This window comes from Heterocephalus glaber, unplaced genomic scaffold (genome assembly GCF_053883595.1).
Source record: "Heterocephalus glaber isolate CG9 unplaced genomic scaffold, H.glaber_assembly_v1.0 deba00001733, whole genome shotgun sequence".
NCBI classification, from domain to species: Eukaryota; Metazoa; Chordata; class Mammalia; order Rodentia; family Bathyergidae; genus Heterocephalus; species Heterocephalus glaber.
This window is the reverse complement of record NW_028258444.1, coordinates 13,417,213-13,441,566: the sequence shown is the minus strand read 5'-3', so window position 1 is coordinate 13,441,566 and position 24,354 is coordinate 13,417,213. Positions and strand designations below refer to the sequence as shown.

General features: G+C 37.0%; 1 protein-coding gene across 4 annotated transcripts in view; it reads right to left on the bottom strand.

Moving 5' to 3' along the window:
* Nucleotides 1–24,354, bottom strand: part of Tmem117 (transmembrane protein 117) — a 569,660-nt gene that overhangs the window by 4,916 nt on the left and 540,390 nt on the right. For all 4 annotated transcript variants that reach the window (XM_087200080.1, XM_004863160.3, XM_087200081.1 and 1 more), the window contains one exon: nt 14,360–14,489. In XM_087200080.1, the coding sequence (XP_087056206.1) occupies nt 14,360–14,489 (130 nt within the window). The remainder of the gene's footprint in view (nt 1–14,359; nt 14,490–24,354) is intronic.

Here is a 24,354-nt window from a genome sequence, read left to right as displayed (position 1 = left end):
TAGACTGGCAGAATGGGTCAAGAAGCAAAATCTAACAATATGCTACATGCAAGAAACACACTTAATTCAAAAGGAAACTCATAGACTGAAAGTTAAAGGGTGGAAAACAATACTCCATGTGACAGAAACCTGAAAAAAAGCAGGAGTAGCTATCCTCTTTGCAGATAAAGTGGATTTCAAACCAAAACTGATTAAGAGAGATGAAGAAGGACACTACATCCTTATAAAGGGAAGAATCCAAGAGGAAGAGATGACAATCATAAATATCTATGCACCAAACACTAGTGCACCCAACTATATAAAACAAATACTAAGGGACATGTAAAGTCATATATGCACTAATACAATTGTAGTGGGGGACCTCAACACCCCACTGTCACAAATAGATAGATCACCTAGACTAAAAATAAGTAATGAAGTACTAGAACTCAATGAAACTCTTGAACAAATGAATTTAACAGATGTTTACAGAGTCTTCCACCCAACAAAATCAGAATACACATTCTTCTCAGGTGCACATGGGTCATTCTCCAAAATAGACCACACACTCACACATAGAACATGTTTAAGTAAGTGCAAAGGAATTGAAGTTATCCCCTGTATATTATCAGACCATACTGCAATGAAATTGGAGATCCATAGCTAAAGAAACTCAAAAAATTTCATAAACACATGGAAATTGAACAACACACTTCTGAATAACTAATGGGTCACAGAGGAAATTAAAGAAGAAATCAGACAGTTCCTTCAATTAAATGACAATGACAATACAACATATTGGAATCTATGGGACACAATGAAAGCAGTCTTAGGAGGGAAATTCATATCAGTGAATACACATATTAGGAAAACAGAACAAGCCCAATTAAACAACCTGATGCTGAACCTCAAGTTTCTAGAAAAAGAAGAGCAGGACAACCCCAAAGCTCATACAAGGGAGGAAATTATAAAGATCAGAGGAGAAATCAATGCAATGAAGACTAAGAGAATGATACAAAAAATCAATGAAGTCAAGAATTGGTTCTTTGAAAGAATCAACAAAATTGACAAACCCTTAGCCAACCTTGTCAGAAAAAGGAAAGAAAAGGCCCAAATCCATGCAATTATGAATGAAAAGGGTGAAATTACAGCAGACCCAGGAGAAATCCAGAGGATCATCAATACCTACTTCCAGAATCTATAGGCCAATAAGATGGACAACACATAAGAAATGGACAGATGTCTAGATATATATGAATTACCAAAGTTGAACGAAGAAGACCTAAAAATATTAAACGACCCAATATCAACCAATGAAATTGAAAACGTAATTAAAATCTTATCAACTAAGAAAAGCCCAGGCCCTGATGGCTTCACTGATGAATTCTGCAAGACATTTAGAGAGGAACTGCTGCCACTACTCTTTAAACTCTTCAATGAAATTGAAAGGGAAGCAATACTTCCAAATTCATGCCTGGAAGCAAGCATCACCTTGATCCCCAAAGCAGAGAAAGACCCAACTGAAAAGGAGAACTCTAGGCCAATCTCACTAATGAACATAGATGCAAAAATCCTTAATAAGATACAGGCAAACAGAATGCAGAAGATCATCAAGATCATACACCCTGATCAAGTGGGATTCATCCCAGGGATGCAGGGATGGTTCAATATATGAAAATCAATCAATGTAATACACTATATCAATAGAGCCAAGGACAAAAACCATATGATTATCTCCATAGACACAGAAAAAGCATTTGAGAAAATCCAACATGCATTTAGGATAATAACCCTACAAAAAAATGGAACAAATGTTCTCTACCTCAAACTGATAAAAGCCGTCTATGAAAAACCAACAGCCAACATCATACTAAATGGTCAAAACCTGAAATCCGTCACACTAAAATCAGGAGCAAGACAAGGATGTCCACTATCACCATTCTTGTTCAATATAGTTCTGGAAACATTAGCCATCACAATTAGACAAGAGAAAGAAATAAAAGGAATAAAGATAGGAAATGAAGAAGTCAAATTGTCATTATTTGCAGATGACATGATACTCTATAGAGAAGACCCCAAGAATGCCACCAAAAGTCTTCTAGACTTAATAATCAAATTCAGTCAAGTAGCTGGTTACAAGGTCAACACACAGAAATCAATAGCTTTCCTCTACATCAATGAGAGACTCACTGAGAGAGAAATAGGGCAAATAATTCCTTTCACAATAGCATCCAAAAAACTGAAATACCTAGGAATCAACCTAATGAAAGAAATCAAAGACCTCTTCTCTGAAAACTATGGCACTCTGAAAAGAGCAATTGAAGATATCAGAAAATGGACAGAGATCCCCTGCTCCTGGGTAGGAAGGATTAATATAGTGAAAATGGCCATACTTCCAAAACTGCTATATAGATTTAATGCAATCCCAGTTGAGATCCCAGCAGCATACTTCATGGACCTTGAGAAAACAATCCAAAAATTCATTTGGAACAAGAAGAGGTCCAGAACAGCAAAAGCAATTCTAGGTAACAGAGATATGGCAGTGGGTATCACAATCCCCAACCTGCAACTCTACTACGAAGCTACTGTGATAAAAACACCATGGTAGTGGCAAAGAAACAGACTTGAGGACCAGTGGAACAGATTAGAAAATGCAGAAACAACACCAGATACTCAGCCATCTCATCTTCGACAAAGGAGCCAAACACCCTCAATGGAGGAAAGATAGCCTCTCTAATAAATGGTGCTGGAAAAATTGGGCTTCAACTTGCCGAAGATTAAAATTAGACCTGTATCTCTCACCATGCACTAAACTAAAATCAAAATGGATTAAAGATCTAAATATTAAAATAGAAACTCTGAACCAGTTGGAACAGAGGTTAGGTAGAACCCTTGAAGACCTTGGTGTAGGAAAAGATTTTATGAACAAAACCTCAGTTGCCCATGAACTAGCACAAACAATCAGCAAGTGGGATCTCTTCTTATTAAAAGGCTTCTGCACAGCAAGAGAAACCACCAGCAGTGTGAAGAGACAACCCACAATGTGGGAAAAAATCTTTACCTTCTCTTCCTCAGACAAAGGTCTACTATCTCGAATCTGTAAAGAACTTAAAAAGATCAGACCTCCCAAATTTAAAGACCGAATCCAAAAATGGGCATTTGAAATGAACAGACATTTCTCACACAAAGAAGTAGAAATAGCAAATAAGTACATGAAAAAATGCTCAACATCACTGGTCATTCGCGAGATACAAATGAAAATAATGCTGAGATTCCACTTCACTCGAGAAAGAATGGGTGCTATCATGAAATCAACCAATAACCAATGCTGGTGGGGCTGTGGGGAAAGAGGAACCCTGCTCCACTGCTGGTGGGAGTGTAGACTGGTGCAAGCACTGTGGAAATCAGTATGGAGATACCTCAAAGAACTAGGACTGGAAGTCCCATTTGACCCCACTATTCCACTGCTGGGGATCTTCCCCAAAGAATTAAAAGAATCATACCACAGTGATATATGTGCACCCATGTTCATAGCAGCACAGTTTGTAATAGCTAAAACTTGGAAACAGCCCAAATGTCCATCAACTGGAGACTGGATAAAGACAATGTGTTTTTTTTTTGTTTTTTTTTTTTTATAAAATGAAGTACTACTCAGTCATAAAAAATGAGAAATTAGAAACATTTATAGCTAAGTGGATGCACATTGAGGCAATACTCTTAAGTGAAATAAATAGGACACACATGTATAAATACCAAATAGTTTCTCTGGTGTGAGAAACTGAAAGTGTAAATAAGGACTAAATGTATAATAGGTAATGTGAAATAGGAAGAAAAGGGGCAAAGAGGAAGGAATTGGGAAGGCTAGCAGATAGAATAGAAGGGAAAGGAATTAATATGAGATAATGGAAAAGTAGGAACAAAATCTTTGTCAATCGGGAGGAATGGAGGGGTTGAAGGGAGGGCTGGGCTTGGATGAAAAATAAGAACCAAGAGAGACTACGTAAAGGTGCAAATTTCTAATGATGAATGTCATTATATTGTATACCTAAAATGTACCAATGATTAGAATGAATAATTGATAATGTAAAATAGGAAGAAAAGGTCCAAAGGGGTAGGGGTAGTGGGAGGGGCAGGGAAAAGGAAAGAAGGGAAAGGAAAAATGATGAGAAATGGAAAAAATGGAAATAAAGTCTTTGTAAATAGGGAAGGGTGGAGGGTGTGAAGGGAGGGCTAGGAATGGGGAAAAAATAAGAACCAAGATGCATTATGAAATGTAATTGTGTTGTATACCTATAATGTACCAATAAAAGAATTTAATGAAAAAAAAAATAGAACTCAGGAACTGTTACTTTTAATTATCAAAGCATTTCCTAAGCCATGGTAATTTATTCATTTGCATGAGAAGGTACAACTTGCTCTCTATGAAGACTATTTTTACATAAATGACATATCGATGTTAACACTTTTTTGTTTGATTACATCTCTCTGGCTTGACTTTTCTTATTTTGTTTTCTTATTAGTATGAACATGTTCTAATTTGGAAGATATAAGGAGTGATTTGAACAGTGTCAAATGTTACAAATATTTTTTCATGTCTGGAATCAACATTTTCAGTTGCTTTCTAGCTTGGATATGCAAAACAAAAATCAAATACAAAGGCAAGCATCCTTACTAAACATTCATTGTGTTCTAATAGTCAGTGTAAGGTACCTTTGTAGATGGTGATGGCATTATGTTTCTATCTTTCAAAGGGAATTCATCGTCTCATTGGGGATATAGAACAGAGACATCAACAGATAATAATAACAAGCCACATTTGAGAGATACCAGATGGATGATACAAATTATAAATGTTATAGATCTTGAGAACATGGAAATAACAATTCATGTGATTGCTGAGGGAAAGGCAGGAGAGATCACACTTTGGACAGTTTTGTATTACTTTTAGTTTATGCTTTTTGTCTGCTGCAGATAGAATAGCAGTGATGCAGAAGAGAGGAGCCAAGGGGGAGGGAGGAGGAAAAAGTTAGAGAATATTGCTGGAAAAGAAAGGCCCAGAGGGATACAGACAGTTGAAGAGGAAAAGTTCATGGACTCTCATCTATTATTAAAAGAGGCACTAATCTGTGGTTTCCATGGCAGAATAAGTTGTGGAGGGGCACTGGGCTTTTCTCTTCTGTGGAAGAGTCACACTTACTCCCTGTTACATATTTTACAAAGCTAGACTAGATGGTAGAGGCAAGGGTCTTGGAGCCTGTATGCCTGACCACCACCTTTTTGACTCTCAGAGGTGCCTTGGGGGAATGTGCACCTCTCTTTAGGTCTTTTAAAAATAAAATCACAAATAGGGCAATATCTTATAAAGGATGAAAAGGATATTAAAATGAAAGATAGCAGCATCTCAGAATCAGGGAACATAAAAAGGAATGTTTAAGAGTTTAGCAAAAGAGTTGTTTCCTGGAGGGAGGAGATGCTCAATTGTGTTAATGGGTGAAAAGAAATTGCAGAGTATAAGAGTAAGTGAGTAGATGCTGAGAAAGAACACTGAGGACAACATGAGCTTTTTTCCTATACTTTCAAATCATTTTCCTACCGTCGGGTCGGGTCAATCTAACCACTTACCCTTCACAACACAGAGGCATTTTATTTTTCAAATGACCTGAAATCTGAATATTTAGATGGGTTAAGAAGGAGCAAATTAAAAATCTGTTGCCTAAATTCACTGAAATGATCCAATTGCTCCAACACATCTTTACCAATTTATGAGAGGTAGAACAGCAGTGGCAAAAGGTTCAGGTTGGAAATCAGCAGATGGAGGTCTCGTCCTGACACTAAACAGATAATGCTAACCTCCATAACCTGTGGAGCCTCTCTTGACCATGGTTATTTTATTTTCAAATGAGGAAGCTAAACTAAATGTTTTTTAATTCTATGATTCTGCCATTCTTCCCCAAATCCTACTTACTAGCTATCGGGAAGAGTTCAAACTTTTCTTCCCTGAAATGAAGAATATCAGTGTAACTATCTCAAAAGATTTTTGTGAGGATAAAATGAGAGGCTATATTTGAAAGTTTTCTGAAATATATTGTTTGCCAAAACTGTAGGGAGGTATTATTTCTCCAATTTCTTCATCATTACAAGTAATATTGGGTTTTGGCAAGAGAACAGAGGGAAAAAAGACAATGTAAGGGTTGTAACAAAGATATATCCTAAAGGTTATCGAATATTTCAGTTTGGATAAACTACCATGAATTACTGAGCATTGACATCTATACGTAGAAGATATGGGACCACTTATTCAAGAGGACCCAGTGTGTAGCTATATGTAAATATGCCTTGTAAATCAGCATTTTTATCATAATAAAAATACTTAGCAATTAGTCATTTGTTTACAGTTTGTACTAGAATTGGCCCTGAGAAAAGACCTTTTATATACAAAAGTTTTGAGGCTGAACAACAGGGAATAGTGCTCTTCCCTTCTCCATCTGAGAGGCTGGATGACCCTCAGGAGTGGAGGACCCCGCTTCACTCCAGTCTTCAACTGACATCACACTCTCTCAGACCCTCCTGTGGATGGAGCAAGGCCCGCCCTCACTGTCATGGCCACTCAACCTAAACTTGAAGCTGCTACAAGGTAGGAAAAATGGCTCTTCTTTCTATTTTTGTTTGTTTGCCTTACCTGACATGACCTCGGGTCTATTTATCTATTTGTACAGAGGAACGATATGCATCTTTTTCTCCATCATCCATTGTTTTCATTTTCCCCACACAGTGTTTTGATACTTTGGTAATGCTTTCTCCTCTGTAAAACAAAATGTTCTTTTACCCTGTGAGCTGTGGCAAACTAGGAGACAAAGTCAGGCAGGGAAACTCAATGTCCATGTACTTGTCTGTAAAAGGAGTGAGTTGAGCTGTGTAATCCTTAAGGTTTCTTCACACCCCTGAAAGTTCTTTGATGAGTCTGTGAAATAAAAGTCGCCTAAACCATATGTTTTATGATGGGCTGCAAAAAGCTCACCATTAAAGCAGAATAGATGGAATACAGTTTTCAGGTAGAGAAGTTTTCCTTAAAAATTGTACATTCTGAGAAACTCTATTTGCCTTAAAAAAAAATTGAGTCCCTGAAATGACCCACATGGAAAGTGAGTAACACACAAAAAGGGAAAGAATGGCAAGTATTTATATATTCTATATAAATACTATATATTATATATATATATATATATATATTTCTATATTCTCTTTTCCCAAGTGTGTCGTTGTGAATATATGATCAAGAGTAACAAGAGGTTTGGTATTTCAGCATTAACCATATGAGAGCTTTTGCATTTCCTCCTGTTGTTTCGACTACAAACCATAATGTAAATCAGCAAGGAAGTAGAGGAAGAATCTATACATTACAGCTATTAATCTCCTTGTTGAAATATCTCACTGACTTCTGTAATGAGAAATCACTGCATGGTGTTGGTGAGATTACCTCTTTCTTGTATTTTGTATTTTTAATAAGTCTTACTGATTGTCAAAAATGATATTATAATGGAAATTGTATCTTTTTACTTTGTGGGAGTTTATGAATCCTGTGAGAATTAATTTAAAAAGGATTCTTTATTAAATATCCTCACTTACCATAGTAAGTGTCAACAATTTGGTGGAAAGTTATTTTCTCAACTAAGGAAAAAAACCTATAAAGGGCCAATATTTTACCATATAATGAACTTTAATGAGTCAAATATGAAATTATATTATATTTTTAATCCTTCACTCAGCAGAGTTCCTAATTAGCCTTGTAATTCAACTGTGCTGTAGCCACCGGCCTACCAATTGTATGACACTAGTTGGCCAGACATTCAGGACAGGTATATGGAAGAATCACACTCCACAAAGCCATTTAGCATCACCAGTAGGGCAGCCAGAAACCATAGCATTGAAGATAAGTTTTGGGTAAATTAAAATAATAGTTTTCCTCTTAGTCTTCTTGACCATATTCAATGTCTTCTTCCAGTCAGAGCAGGGAAAATGGGGCTCAGTGAATTAGCACCTCTTCAAATCTCTCCCCAGGTAATGTAGGGCTATTCAGAAACCACACTGAGTGCTTGGATCATGAGGAAACCACTTAGTAAATGAAAGATATTGAATTAATAATGATTTGTAAGGCTGAAAAAGCAAATGGATATAGCTTCTCAAAGTGTCTCTCTTGTCATTGCTACTTTCTAAGTGGGGGACTATTCCTTGAGGAAGTCATCCAATGTGACAAGTACAAGTAGTGCTTGGTAGGTCACTTTGTTATAATAAAAATAAAACAACAGTCCATGCAGGTGTATTTAATCAGATGACCCTTAGACTATGACTTATTGGAAGTTAGGAACTGTGTTGTGTTTATTTCTGTTCCTGACGTTATAGCTTAGGTTTTTGACACATATTAATTCAAAAAAATGTCTGTTAACCAACATAAAACTCTGAGACAATGTGCCTAGGAAAATACAAATAGTGACATTCTAGTGTTTCAAACAAAATACATGTGTCACAATTATCTGATAGATTCCACGCAATTGCTAAAATAGGTTATAATCTGGAAAATTGTGAAAAGTAACATATTCATGTCTCAGAGATTACACATTCCAAATCCTTCCTTTGGCTGTGAAGAGTTCCTGAATTCCTGAAGGGCAGGTGAATTTTATCACAAAAATGTCCATATATGCATAAATGAAGATGGGACATGTCAGCTTGGGTAGGAGAGACCAGCAAGGACTAAAAGGTTATAGGCAAAGCAACCATGGGCTTGAAAAAGAGTTTTGAGCAAATAAAAAGAACTGATGCTTTTTAAGTAAACATAGTTAACTTTTAGACCTGTGCAAATGCATTAAAAATAGAAATTACTTCAGGAGAGACTGGGAAAAAAAATCCAACTGAGAGAATAGCAAGAGGTCTTTGTGTACTTTGGATAAATTCATGATCTTTGGAGACTGTCATTGTGTACCAGATGCATCATATTTCCTTACAATAAGTCCCTTGCTAATTTTGTCTCAAGAAATACTCTGCTGGATGGACTATTGTCCTACACCTCCACAGCACTTCCCATCATCTGATCAACACAGGAGAACCCTTTAAGGAAATACTCACTGAGAACTTGTTTGCTGGAAATCATGTACCAATGGAAATAAAATGAAGGGTTTTTATTCGTTATTTTTCACATTCTCACTATTGCAAAGCACCTATGCCCTCACACTGCTCAGGAAACAGAAATAGAACACAGACACTACAGAGGCTTGTTTACTTTTGCATTTTCCATTTTTGCCGAAAAGGTTCCCATGGGCATCATTGTGCCAACAGTGTGAATTCTCTCCTCACGGCTGCACAGGCCTTCCTTCAGGCCTTCCCCCAACCCCCTCCTAATTAACTTAGATGATGGCCACCATTGGGATATTTCCTTTGTCTGGCTGGGATGACAGATGGCAGAGCTTCCGATGGGATTGGCATTAATAGGACTCAGAGGAGTTTCTGAGACTGAATTGAGAAGCCATTCTTCTCTCCTCCTCTAGAGACTTAGTGCATTATGCTTTTTAAATCCACCTATGTACTCACCTTATAGGTAAAAGGGAAGAGGGTAGAGGCAATCATGATAGAGTTGCTTTTAGCATTTACTTTAAGAAAGGAACAATGGACTTATGCTAAATGGACCAGTGTGACTTACTCACTAACCAGTTATTCCCTTTGTTAGTGGAGTCAAAATTCCAAAACTATGTATTTCACCACACCCTTGGAGAAAGATGATTTATTTTTCTAAGCTGTAGCCAAGCTTATAAAAATGAAAGCTCATACATACTTCAGCAAACCATCTGTCAAGGGGGATCCAGATGAGCTAAACAGATGAAACAATTCAAGTTATTTCTGACATATGTAAACAAAGCTAGCTTTGAATCAGGATTAAAAAATACTCAAATCCTAAATGCTTTTAAAATGTCAATGGGAACTCATCCATGTCATACAACCATCTACATGCATAGTATTTCACTGGAAGAGAGCATTTTCCATTCTTAGTGTTCTTGTGCCTGAGGACTTCAGACAGTAGGTAATGGCAGAGAACACAGAATAGTGGATAAATGAGAGAGAGAGCTCTCTCTGTCTCTGCTCCCATAAATGTTTTGGAACTAAATGGGAAACACAAACTCTGGATGAATGAAAGGAAAAACTTCTAGTAAAAAAAATAGTGAAAGTTTATGGACTGCTTACTACATGGCATAGAGTGCTCTAAGTGCCTGGAACATATTCATTAATTTTTAAAACAATCCTATGGGATAAGTACCATTACTGTCCCCATTTATGAGACAAAAACTGAGTCTCTTGGATGTTAAGGAACTTGATAAGGGCTATACCACTGGTAAGTACAGAGCTAGAGGGCTTATATCAAAACCATTGTGCTCCATTGGTTTAGAATGTACTGACTGTTTTCTCTAGATCCTAAGGCTATAGTAGCTGCAAGCAAGCTGGAGACATCTCAGACTCTGGGAGAATCTTAGCTGTCCTTGCCTAGCCCCTTCTAGTGCAGGAAAAACACAGCCTGATAAAGGAACAGAGGAAGAAATCTAGAGTCTGCAAGATCCCTTCTTATCCCTGGCCCTGGGTTCCTCTGTGGTCACCTGGACTAGCATCTTTCTGCAATCATACTCCACCTCTAGACCTTTTCTGTTGGACCCTGCTCTGAACTTTCCAGCTCCTAGAGGGGCTCTACTATGTGCCTTTCTCATTGGCCACTAATTTCCATTAAATTTGCTTTATGCCCTTTGGCTTTTGATTTTAACAGTTCCGTATGAAAATAATGAAAACTGAGATAAGAGGAATTCTGCCCATAGGAAATATTTCTTGGTCCCAGTGTTCCTCTAAGAATGGTCCTCGGCTGCCTGCTCAGGTATCAGTTGGAGTGTTTAAGAGAATGGTGGATTTCAGGCTCTGCTTCACAACTCAGGCATTGGATTCTGGGTGTGCAGCTGGAGGAATTTTTGTTTCTGTTTTTTGTTCTTTTAACAAGCTCTCCAAGTGATTCTCACACACACACACCAAAGTTTGAGACTCACTGATGGATACAGAGTTTCATGCTTAATTACCTCAGTGGTGAGACTATTTTCTTATTAAGGAGAGCAGTAAAGCCTCCCTTAAAACAAAGTCTGTGGAGGAGTTGGTGGACCAGTTAGCTTCTGCAGTTCACATGGAGATTTGCAGGGTCCTAACTATTGAGAATATTAAAATATAAAACAAAATGCAATGTTTTGGAAATTTTATATAGGTTTTTCCCCAGAAATAATTATCTTATTATTTAGTGATGTAAAATAAAAGGCCCTTCACAGAGGACTAGTTGCTAGCATAGAGTGGCCTCAGCAAAATCTTAAACTGATTACAAGAAAAGAAGTTGAAGCAGAAAAAGCAGGAAAGAGAGAAGGAAAACTCTTTCTTCAGCCTCCAAGTCTGTAGCCCTTTTCCCAATAATTTTAATTCAGAATCTGTGGATGCATGGAAACAAGCCACATTTATCACAAATTGGATTTAATTTGTTTGCGGTGGAGCCCTTCATTGCAAAGCCCCCACCCACTCTATTTGATTTTGAATGTAAACACCACAGGTATTCCCAGGAGATCCAGGGAACCACTACATGCATGATGAATTTCAGGGCAACATTCTAATCTCATCTGTGGCTTCTCAATCAGAGAGGAACAGTTCTAAATTATCAGTATTACCTGAGAAACCTTTTCCAAAGCCTCATTCCTGGGCCCTTGCTCAGACAAACTAGGTCAGAACCTTTATGGGTGGAGCACAACAATCCTTACATTTATAAAGTTCATCCAGTGATTTGGCAATCAGCAAACCCTGCACCAAAGCCTTGATTATAGAATATTCTCACCTTCTGGAAAATCTTATTAATGTGCAGTCTCCAATATAAAAACTTAGTCTTTCTTTGCAGTTTTTAGAAAATACTATTTGGTGGGATAAGGATTTGAAGCCATGTATCTGCTTCTCTGTAAGTATACAATAAGCTTTATCCTAAAGGTGCACTTTATCCTAAAGGCCTCCTTCTAAGGTACCACATACAATTTTTAGATGTAATTTTATATTCATTTCTAAATAAAGCATTCCAATTTGTGTAAACATGAAACACTACAAACCTTGATTCTGCCCCTTCTATAAATTCATATCTATATAGCAAAGCCATGTAAAATAGTACTAAATTAAAAATTTAATAGCTTTGTTTTTTTCAAACCAATGTGTTCACCAATTTTTTTCTTTCTTTTCTCTTAACCTCATGTTCTGCATGTAAGTAGTTTATTTTTATCAGGCATTCTCATAGTCAGAGACAATATTAGTGCAGCAACAGCCTGGGACAAGAGCTCATAGCAAGAACAGATGGACCAGGCAAAAGCCTACCCAAAGGGATATGATGATGTCCTGTGTGTGACAGCTGTTTTAGAAGTCCAAGAGGGTAACGTGCTTCAGCGATTAAGTGGGGACTCTGAAACCACACTATGTGACCTGAACTCAAATTGATTGATTTATTCAGTGAATTTAATAGGACATCATTCATTTTGAATAGGAAAAGAAGCTTGCTGCATCTTCCCTATTCATGAGCTCATTCTCCAATTTAAGAAGGTCGCCTCATGCTCAAAGCATAAAACAGCCCCATATCTAGGAAGCAGAGGTTTTTTTTTTCCAGTACTCAGACGTTTTCTGTACTTGGGCTATTTTTATTCGGCAGCACAGAAGGTAGTGTAAGCACAGATTTCTTCAGCAGTTTTTATTATAGCAGGTGTGGGATTCTAGGCCATTGTCCTTAAAACACACGTTCACTCCCTGAATTTGAACAGCTTGAGAACTAATGCCACTCTTTATCTGTGATCATTCAGCTGTCTACTTCTTGTTATAAAGCAAAAAAAGGTACAAAACGTAACTCCAGGAAATCTTTTTTTAGATGAAAATGACTGAGATGTCATGAAAGACTATTATAATAAATCATATTTTAATCATTTCAAAAGCAGGAAATATCTGAAAATGAAACAATCTGGGAACCCACAAAAGAATCACTTGAGACAAACCTGTGCTCAGACACAGCAGTAGGTTTTACAAAATCAAGTGATAAGTGGTCTACCTTATCATATAGTGTATCATATCAATGATACTGATTGGTATACTGAATACTATTGTCTTGATCTCAGCAATAAACAGAAAGGAATAATGTGGATTGATGTGGAAAATATATACCAAACTGAAAAAGAACCACCCAATGAGCAAGATCAAAGCAAAGTGGTGCATGGTAGATGGCAGAAATGACTATCCATATTAAAGATTGGTTCTTCCCTCTTTGCTAATTATACAAGCGGTGGTCAAAAATTTTACTACAGTAAAAGGCACATTGCTACTAATCTCCCTCAAAATACTCCCTATCTTTTTGAGCATACTTATCCCCAAATCCTTGCCACTTTCTGGAGCAGTTCTGGAACTTCTCTTTGGTGCATTTCTTTATAAGGTGTGATAAAAATTCAGTGAATGCTGCTGCTGCCATCCAGTGAAAAGTCACCCTTGGAAAACATTATGGTATGTCTTCATCCATTTTATTTACTAGATTTGGTATCATGTGGATTCTGATTCTTCCACAAAGTCAAAATGACCATGAAAGGTAAATGTTTTGAATCGATTCAGTATATCAAGGCAGCCACAACAGCACAACTAAGGACATGAAAGAGGACTTCCAGAACTGCCCCAGAAAGTAGTCAGAAGGATGAGGTGTGTTTGGGCGAGGGGGATAGTTTAATGCAGATTATCAACAATGACTCTTTTACACTAATATACTTTAAACAAATTTAAATATTCACTGTATTTTTATCACACCTCATATACCACTATGCTAGACCTGCCATTGAAGGGGTTTGTATTTCCCTGCTCTCCTTTATTCTATAAAAGCTATCTGCTAATTATCACCAATGCAACATGAGTGTAGATGACAAATTTCTGTTCTACAACAAGATGATGAATAAGCAGGTAAGCCTAATCATTTTTCCCACTCTTTTCATTTCCATCTGGCTGCTAGATGCTAACATTGAAAATGCCAAAGCCACCAGTAGCCCATTGATGGCACTATGTTTCCATCCAACCTGGAACCACCTTGTATTGTTAAGTGAGGGAGAGATAAAATTAAATATATGCTTATAGTTTGCTCTTTTACAGGAAGCACTGCCTAGGGGCTAGGGATTCAGCTCAGTGGTTCCACCATCTGCCTCACAAGCACAAGGACCCAAGTTTGATCCCTGGTACCAAAAAAAAAAAAAAAGATTGGCAAGTTAGTACAGGAAGCACTGCCTAGAAGACCATCAGCTGTGTTCAAAGTTATATACCATACCTGTTATGTGAATGCGATATTCTTCTTTAAAGATCTTCTGAAAGAAAGGGATCTTGAACTGCATGTGAGGAGTGTGCAGCCCAGGGAGGTTTACATCGACATCACCCATGAAGTGTGGGAATTCCCAGTCCTGCCAGAGAAAATCAATATAAAAACATATTTGTGATTTGTTTTGTTCTGAAGCAGCAAAACACCCCAAATTGACTTTTTATAAGCACTTATTTTAAAGTCATTTAAATGCAGACAGCTGTTTGATGTATCAGCTTCATTCTGTGATGTTTATTTTATGTACGTTAGGTAGCAGTATGCATTCAAAATCAGAATTAAGTCATAACAGATTTTTCTCTTTAATGTGGTAATAAATTAACACAAATTATTTGCATCTATGCATGTTCATATCTTTCATTCTGGAGAACTGGTCTTAACTTTTTAGAGGATGGAAGACATGTGTATTTAATAAATTCAAAACAAATTTATTATATTTTTCTTTGCTACTTTAAAAAAAGATGAATTCTATAATAGCATGTATTGTATAAGGATACAAAGTAATGAGGGTTTGATTAATTTCACCAAGTTCTTCAACTCACACTCAGGGGCTTTTATTAATCACCTCTGCCATAAACTGTTACAGAGTGTACAAATACCAAAGACTCTTGTCCTGTTCTTTTGCTATTCAGATCGATTTGAGCCAAAAGATGGAGAAGTTGACATGACAGTATGATAGCATGATAGTGCTAATTCATCCACAGTGAATTAATTCCCGAGTTACCATTAGTTATTTCTTTGTAGTCAAGGCAAAATCAGGCAGAATTATGCTTCCTTCCCTTGGAAGGAAGGGAAATAGGTGTATAGGAAGATAGGCTTAGGTGTCTCACCTGAGAGTGTTTTTTAGCTAGAGGCATCAAATCCGAGGTCCTAACTAGCAAGAGAAGAAAGAATACTAAATTTGAAGAGACATTTGAAATGGATCATAAGCCTTTAATATACTGTATATATAACTTCACATTTAATATATAAATTACCACTAAATAATCAGTCCTATATTAGGTTAATATTTTTAGCCAACTCGAATATAAAACTATCATGAACAAAATATTAATTTGTTACTTTCAATATATTAACTCAACATACACAGTTAAATGTATCTAAGGCTTCTACAAGTGCAGCTGATGGAGGTCGCTAACAATACTGAGCTAGGGCGTTTTAGGAGTTTGTGTGCACTCTACCCTGCTAAACATTCTAGGCAAGGGAGACAGAGCCCCGAGGAGGTGACAGTGTATGGTCATAGTAACCAGCAGAGCCTTCAGTGTCTATCAGTGGGCCATTTCCAGCTGGTGATAGGAATTAAATAAGAAGAAAAATGAAAAGATGCGGCATCATCCTTTTATCAGTGTGTGCAGAAATTTCTTGTTGGTCTCATTTCCCCTTGTCTTGCAGGTATCAGGAGCAAAGAGACGTGTAATTTGGGAATTTCAGAAAACCCAAAGCACTAGGGATGAATGAGTATTTTGATCAAAAATATTAGTAGAAAAAGGATTGGTAATAACACCTCTGATCTACAGCTGAGATTGAAATGCATCATCTCCTTTTTTGTGTGCACTGATACCATTTTTGTTCTTTTTATGTTATTTGGAAAACTTTTGGAAAGAAAACTGACAATGAATTTAATCTTTTGTTAAAATAAAATTGATTAAAAAAGTATACTTGGTAAATAAAATGACTACAGTGATACTTTGGTTCATGAACTCAATTATCTCCGCAATTCTGCTTGCAAACCAAACTGAAACTGGACAAGAACTGAATGAAATTTCCCCATAAGGTCAATACTGAGCCTAAACATTGAATTTGTTTTGGTTCTTGTCCAACTTGGTTTGTGACCAGATAGAAAGAATCAAGTTCGGGAACTGAGGTACCACTGTAATACCGGGGTATCTTTCACTTGCCCTGGAAAGGTGACACAAGTATTATCATAGAGTTACTCTCCTTTTATTTCTTGGTTTAAGAAAGGGAATGCCTTTGGGTAGTAACTGGGCCAGTGTTTTGCAATTGTCTTCTTTTTGAAAAGGCAGTTTTTGAGTGCTCCTATTTAATTCTTCCTTCCGTGAAACTAAAGTTTTCTACTGGGTGTGAAATTGGTTTTAGTTTGAAAATAATCTCTAGAGATTTCTTGTGGACTGTGATCAAAACCCAATTTTCTAGAAAATAGTTTCTCAATTATTTTTCACCTGTAAAGAAACACGAGTTAAGAAAATTGGGAGTACAGGGAAAAGAGGGAAGACATAGTCTTGGTCTTTATCGGGAGGCTTAACTTTCTTTCTAAGAAGAGATCAGAGAAGGGAGTTGGTGGCAGGGAGTGGAAGGGTGAAGTGTGAAATAATAGGTGGTGCCATATAAGAAAAAAATTTTAGGAGTATAAAAAAGAGATGACATCTCCTTCGTAAAGTCTCACAGACCCACCCCTATTATAACCATTATGCATTGTTTTTCAGAAACTCTTTTAGGTTAATCTCTGAACTCCCTTCCTACATACTCTCTCACAAGTAGCCAATTTTAGTACTCCAACTCCAACTCTACATACCTCTTCAGATTCCTTATTCTTAGCTCAGTACAAATTCTGGCCTAACTTGACTTGGAATGGAATGGGAATAATATTTGCTACCATTTTGCAGGACATTTTGAGCTCATCATAGTGGAAAATAGAGGCCAGTGAAACTTTGGGTATTTGTTTAAAGAAAGTAGAAAGAGAAGGGAGGATGGCATTTTGAATCTCTCAGTTTCAGTTTCTTCACCTACAAATTAGTATTGAATACATCAACCTCCCAGGCTCCTTGGGGGGCTGAGGTGATGCCTGGAACGTAATCGATGTATTGGTGGAGACAGAGGGAAGAGTCATGGAAATGGCCAATAAGTAAGGTTGATTTCCTACCTTGATTCCAAGGTCAGGTTTATTCTGAGAGGGAAGCAGAAGGAGCTGATAAATCTGTCTCCAGAGTCACATATTGGCTCTTCCAAAGTCGAGGTAATAAAGAAAGAAAGGTATCTTCTCCTTTCTGCCCTCAATCATTGCACACCCCCCCACATTGGTACTTGAGTCAGAGCTGAGTTCTCCCAGAAGCCCCCGTGGGCCCAGGTCTTAGGAGGGGTATTTCCCTTAGGGGCAAAGACAATGGCCCCATGAAGAGAGGGAAGAGCAAGAGCTTACTCGTTCCTCCCTCATGCCATGTGAGTCATACTGTGGTGATCTGTAGAGATAATGGTAGGATTCACTAATGGTGCAGAGAAGGGACACATGGTCACTATATATGTAGAAGAATGAAATAGAAACATGGGCATCCAAAAACAAAGGAAATCCATGGACACTTGCAAAGTTCTAATATCATCGTAGTCTTATGAGTATATATATGACTATGTATGTACACACACACACATAAATGATCCTGAAATCCTGCTATAATTGATTCATTTTTCCCAGTTTTATTGAGTAGAGTGGAAAAATAAAAACTTTATGTACTTAACTGTAATTTTTTGATAAATGTATATGTTATGAAATGATTTTCCACAATCAAGTTAACACATCCATTTACAGGTGAGAAAATTTGTCTCAGAGTAGTAGTTAAGTCACTTGTCTATAGTGGCAAAGGTGCCATGCAGCAAAGCCCAGGTTTTACCTGGCTCCAAGCAATACATTTTCTGCTAGGGCAGGCTGACTCTGACCAGGAAGAGTTATATTACTTCCTCTTTTAAATTTAGAATTGGAATTATTTTTACTTACTCTATGTGTTCTAATTGAGAAACACCTGTTTGTCTCTCATTAACAGCCTGTGCTATGAGAGCTTTAAACCATTTTTTCCCTTAGAGGGCTTTCCTTTGAGTCATATGATCCTAATGTGAACAAGAAAATCAATTATAATTCTTTCTCCGTGAGACAACTGTCCCAGGAATTTCTGGCATCTAATAAGACTGTGATGAGTGGAGTGGTTTGATTAACGGGGGATTGACAGCAAACACTGAGCCTATCTTGGCATCATGACTATGGAGGCATAGTCAGTTTCACACACAGATTATATATGAGTGTTGTGAGAATCATGACTTTCAGCGTAAATGTAAAAAATGTAAAATGTAAAATATAAATGTGTAATATATATATATTAAATGTAAGATAAAAACATTTAATTAGAAGAAGGACAAGGAAAAATGCATTTGGCCACCAAGCCCAAGATAGACACATTGTGGAATTATATATTATGAATTTTTTATTTATTTTGTTCTTCATGAAATGTTATCAGTGTTTAGTAATTCAAAGCTTTTTCACCACTCACTGCTATTAAATCTAGCAATAACTGCTAAGGCCTATCAGATTTGTGGCTCACTGATGTGAGAATTATTTAGGCACTTGGTATTACACTATTCCGTTCTAGTTAGCTTGTAATGACATCTACAGTATTAACAGACTTCCAACTTTTCATGTGTTTCATATATGACAAATAGTTAATTTTCATTCAGAGGAGCATATATCCCATATAAAAATAAATGAGCACTGTCATGATATGTATCTAATCTTATTTCTCACATACTATGGCTTACTTCTGCATGTAGCAATAACAGTCAGTTACTGATCCCTATTATTCACAGGCCACATTCGGACAGAATTTCAGAACATTGTCAGTATTTAGGCCATACATCCTGGACTCATCATTTCCCAATTCTCTCTTTGGGGTCCATGCCTCAGGGGTAAGGAAAAAATTTCACGCTATTCAGGGGAATTCAAGCTTGAAACAAACACTGTTTTGAATTCCCTGACTAGCATTCAATTTCCCAAATCAAATGAAGATACCTCATTTCTATTTAGGGAAACATTTGAGGCTAAAAAAAGTAACAATACTGATTTCTCTATGCTGCAAAACTGAAGCCATGCAGTATCAGAACAAATCTGTATTTTTTGTGATAAAGACTTAGCCACCCAGATTTTAAGAAAATTAAGAGACAGAGTAGTTTAGATTTTACTCAAAGTTGATAACCCTTTAAAACAGAATTGACAGTAGATTCTTAAATGTTACTATGAAATATCAATATTTTTTAACATAGTAATTTATATATTTCCTCTTTATGGGCATTGGTTATTAAACCTCAAATGATTCCGAAGGTCAACTTTATAGATATATTTCTTTTTTTGTTGATTTCTACTCATTTGTATTTCAGAACTGAATTTATGTCCATGAATATCAGAACATTATTCTACCACATATTTCTCCAGCTTGTAAAGTGTCCTTCGTTTTTCTGTGCTTAGCAGTGTCCTAGCAACAGGATTTTAGATGCCAGTAAGCAGTGGTGGCCTGAAAATTGTACTTTGCTTTGGGTGATATTTTTGTTTCTTATTAAGAAACTGGAGTGCCTGAACTCTTTTAGCAGCACTGTGCTTCTTCTAATTGACAAAGTTGCCATAGTATCACTTGGCTGAATTAATCCTTGGAAGCCTTGACATACAGCAGCTTTTGCCTATTTATTTATTGTCTGCCCCCCCCCCACCAGAATGTAAGCTCCAGGGAGTTTAAGAAAAAGAAAATTTTTTTTCTGTTTTTTTCCTTGGTGTAGTTCCCATACATGAGACAGGGCTGAATAGTAAGAACTCAAATATTTACTGACTTGATGAATTGAACACTCTGAAAATTAAAGACATATGGTAATTTTCTTTTTTCAGTTTCACAGAAATGAAAACACAAGACGGATTGAGGTTTAAAAAAAAGCTTACAATAAATGTAATGTTTACATAAACACTGTACACCGCTCTGAGGTTATTACTGAAATGGTTGCTTCATTTCTTCCTTATTAATTAGGTACACTGGAATCATGCAGAGTAACAAAAGCCTGAACCATTTAACCAAGATCAGAAAGGAAAGGAGAGAATGGCTAAGTAGAGAAAGAGTGGAGGTCAAGTGTAAATACTGTGAGATGAGCCAATAAATGTTTGGAGAGTTGATTAAAAAGACACATAGGGAAGGTCAAAGATACCCTTTTAGGCACTATGTAAATTAAAAGCAAAGAAGCTCATGAGAGAAGTCTAGCCAATGTAGAGAAGAAATTTTAGAATATAAACTAGCCAGTGATTTAAGAAAGTGAGTGGTCATTTGCTATAGTGGGAGAGAGAAGTGGGAATGTTGTTCAAGGTGAAATAATGAGAAGCCCTGCAGCAAACATGAAGAATGTTCAAAAGAGAGGCAGCAAGAGGTCACTTCTTAGATGCCCTTTGGTATCATCTAGTTTCTTACATGCTGCACTTTAATATTCTCTTAATATTCACTGTTGTTTTTCCCTTAAAGGACAAATACATTCCATAATCTTTGGAGTTTCCTCTTAGAGGCCCATATGATATTTAAAAGATTTAAAACCCTTGGGGGAAAAGTCTTGGTTTCCTGGTTGAAGTAGGGTTTTGTTAACAAGTAGCAGAAAGAGCAGACCTCATTCATCACTAAAACAAATCCAAGTCAAACTGTAAACTCTTACTTGAAATGTTTTAAAGAACTTAATCTCTCTCTCTCTCCCTCCCTCCCTCCCTCCCTCTTTTTCTTTCTTGTAGTATTAAGGATTGAACCAGGCATAGTAAACTACATTGAGCTACATTACCAGTCTTTTTTATATTTTATTTTCAGACAGGCCCTACTAAGTTTCCCGGGTTGGCCTTGAACTCAGAATCCTTCTGCCTTGGCTTCCTAAGTAGGTAGAATTACAGGTGTGCACCAGCCACTGCACCTAACATGTTTCTGTGTATTCTCAAACACCAATGAACTTTTGAAATTTTTGTTGACTGAACAATCTAGTTTATCTTAAGGGTCTATTTTGTAGCACTGTTTAATGTGCTTTCTTAATCAATGTTTCTTCTTACAAAAGCTATTATAAATTTTCCATGCTAATTCTGAAGACAACTTACATCAGTAAGAAATATATATTAGTTTAGTGCCTATAGAAAAAACAAATAAGTCAAACCCAGAGCAGGTCTGAACAGTAGTTATCGTCTATTACTTTTAAGAAAACTTGCCTTAAGGCTCTGGCAAAATAGCAGTAGGTTTTTAAAACAAACTTCATTACATCAAGACATCTTGAGAGCTTCATTCCTTTAAATGCCAAGATGGAAACGTGTCTGATGAAATGCATTGAGCCTCATTTACAGACGTCCTGACCTGGCAAATTGATGTGATGAAGGACAGAATAAAAGTCAGACTTATAAGTGTTTACAACTAATGGAAATGCATCATGTGGCATCTAGGAATAATGGAAAATCAATACTTCTCACTAGGGCAATGCAGCTCCCCTCCACACATCTTAAAGGCTCCTATGAAAGGAAAAGGCAGCAAACCATTGGCTATGAAGAGTTGCTGATGGCTAAAGTTAGTGTGAAGTCTAAAGAAACATCAATAATGGGAAATGTAGATACTCTTCCAACAGTTATGCAACAACTTGGTCTACTGAGCACTTCTTAAGAAGAATAAATGTTAACTAAATAATAAATTGACATATTCTACTCAATAGGGAATATTTCTTTTAAGGGAATAGTGAAATCTAGGGGGGAAAGTATTATATAGCACGTTTTTGTGTTATTTTTCAGATCCTGGCTTCAGTACAAAAGCACACATTCCCTGCTTATTCTGGGATTTATTATATTTGAAGGTTTGGTAAAAAATGTTACTGCTTGGATATCTGTTCTGGCTGTACATATGCTGCCAGCAATGGTCACATTCAATTGTCTGAATGAGTAATTTCTTCTATGAACGATATAGAAAGATTAGTTGCATACTGTCAAAAGAGGAGATACTATTGTCCTTGGTAAAATTTCTATTTAATATTGAGGTAATTTTTCTCTGTGAACAAATAATGATAGTGGAGATCAGTGGGAAGATATGATTCAATACAAAAATATTCATCTCACAAACAATGGAAAGGGTATGAAGTTGATCTAAATGTCCAGTGGGTGGTGGAGGCAAATGACCTCTAAAGTTCCTCATAATGGTTTAATTTCTATGATTATGTCTTTCAGAATTAGTCCATGGAGCATATATTATAGTTGGGGACATTGATCAATTTAATAGCAAATGGCAATATAATATTATGTCAAATAGTGACAAATGTTCTAAAGAAAAGCAGAGTAAGGAGATGGAAAGTAGTGAGTAGCGCATGGATGCCATCTTAATTGGTCAAAAGTAAATGCCTCCAAAGGTGATCTTTGTGTAGAGTATGGATTCCTGTGAAATATACAGCCCTATAAATCTTAGAATAATATTGCCTAAAATGAAAGGAAAAGGCAAAGTCATGAGGAGGAACTGAGATGGTTGGGTTCAAGACAGTAAGGTTAGAGTGATTATCGCAGTGTGTGTGGTGCAAATGGAGAATGGTGGGCTGGATGTACAAGGAATAAAGTCCATTTAGGACAGTACTGCAGTAGTTCAGATATAAAATGATAGTGCTTTAAACAAGGGCAGCCAGATGGTCAGATTAAGATGTATTTTGATGCTATCACCAACTGAATTTCTCAATGGCTAGAGCAACTGGTAAATGGTAATAGCATTTTCCAATAAGGAGGATATTGAAGAACTGAACAACACACTTGTAGAAGATAAGAAAGTGGTAAGAAGTCCAGAGAGCTATTTAAAACATGCTAATGTGGAAAAGTTTATTAGCTATCTGCTATGGTTTGAACATCTCTCCCAAAACTCATTGAAATTTAATTGTCACTGTAAGGGAATGAAAGGATGGGACCATTGAGAAATGATGAATGGGTTAATGCCATTACTGCATGCTCACTTACCCTCCGCCATGTTATGATGCATCATGAGGCTCTTACCAAATGCTGGCTCTTGGGCTTCCCAGATTCCAAAGCATGAGCCAAGTAAACCTCTATCTTTTATAAATTGTCCAGTCTGTTGTATTCGGATATAGTAGTAGGAAGGGACTAAGACAATACACAAGCTGAAGTATTATATAGGTAGCGGAAACCTTAGGGAAGAGGCTCAGGGTGGAGATACAGTAGATCCTTGACTTAAAAACTCAATTCATTCAAAAGGGCTGGTTGTAACTCAAGTTGGTTGTAAGTTAAAGCTATTTTTTCCATACAAAATAATGGAAATACCCATAATACATTCCAAACTTCCCAAAGCATCCCTTAACTAACATTTTCATAATAAAAAAGGCTTGTATAAGGTGCGTAACTTACCACAAACACCAATAGCTTTCCTACAACAGGAATCTGACTCTCTGGTGTTCTTTCCTTGGGAGAGTCTGTAGCCCACTAGGAACTGCTTCTGACTCACTGGTTCTCAACCTTTTCAGAAGTAAAAACTGGTCTAAGGTTGTCTCTTTCTGTCTTTTCTTTAATGCTGTTCTTTAGCATGACATGACACTGTCATTAAGCAAGTGAATGCAACAATTAACTTTTTCTGGGTGGGTCTTCTCTGTTTATAGCTTTGTTCATATTTTTAGGATTTCCTTTATTTCAAAAGAAGAACTTTGCTACACTGATTGCTGATACTCCCTCTCCTCTTCAAAAACCACCTCAATTCCCATTCTCTCTCAGCCAGAAGTTGCTCAAGTTCCTCTGTAGACAGTTCCTCTGAGTGTTCCTCCATCAGTTCCTCAGCATCATCACTGTCTACCTGGAGGCCTATGGACTCTGAGATAGTGACAATGTCGTCAACCACAGAGTGATTTTAAGGCTCAGGCTTCTCTACACAGCCATCAAAGTCTCTCTCCTATATCAGTTTAGGTCACACTTTCTTTCAGGCAGATCTCAGTGTCCTTAGAGGGACATTTGCCCAGGGCTTTCAATTAACCCCACACAGGAAAGGATGCTGTAATGCTACTTTCAGAACTCTTTAGGGGTTAAATCTGTATCTGAGACCATCTGAAAGCACTTCAGGAACAGTTGCTTGGTGTATAGCTTCTTAAAGTTAGCTATAACCTGGTCGTCCATAGGCTGCAACAGAGGAGTTATATTAGGTGGGAAGATC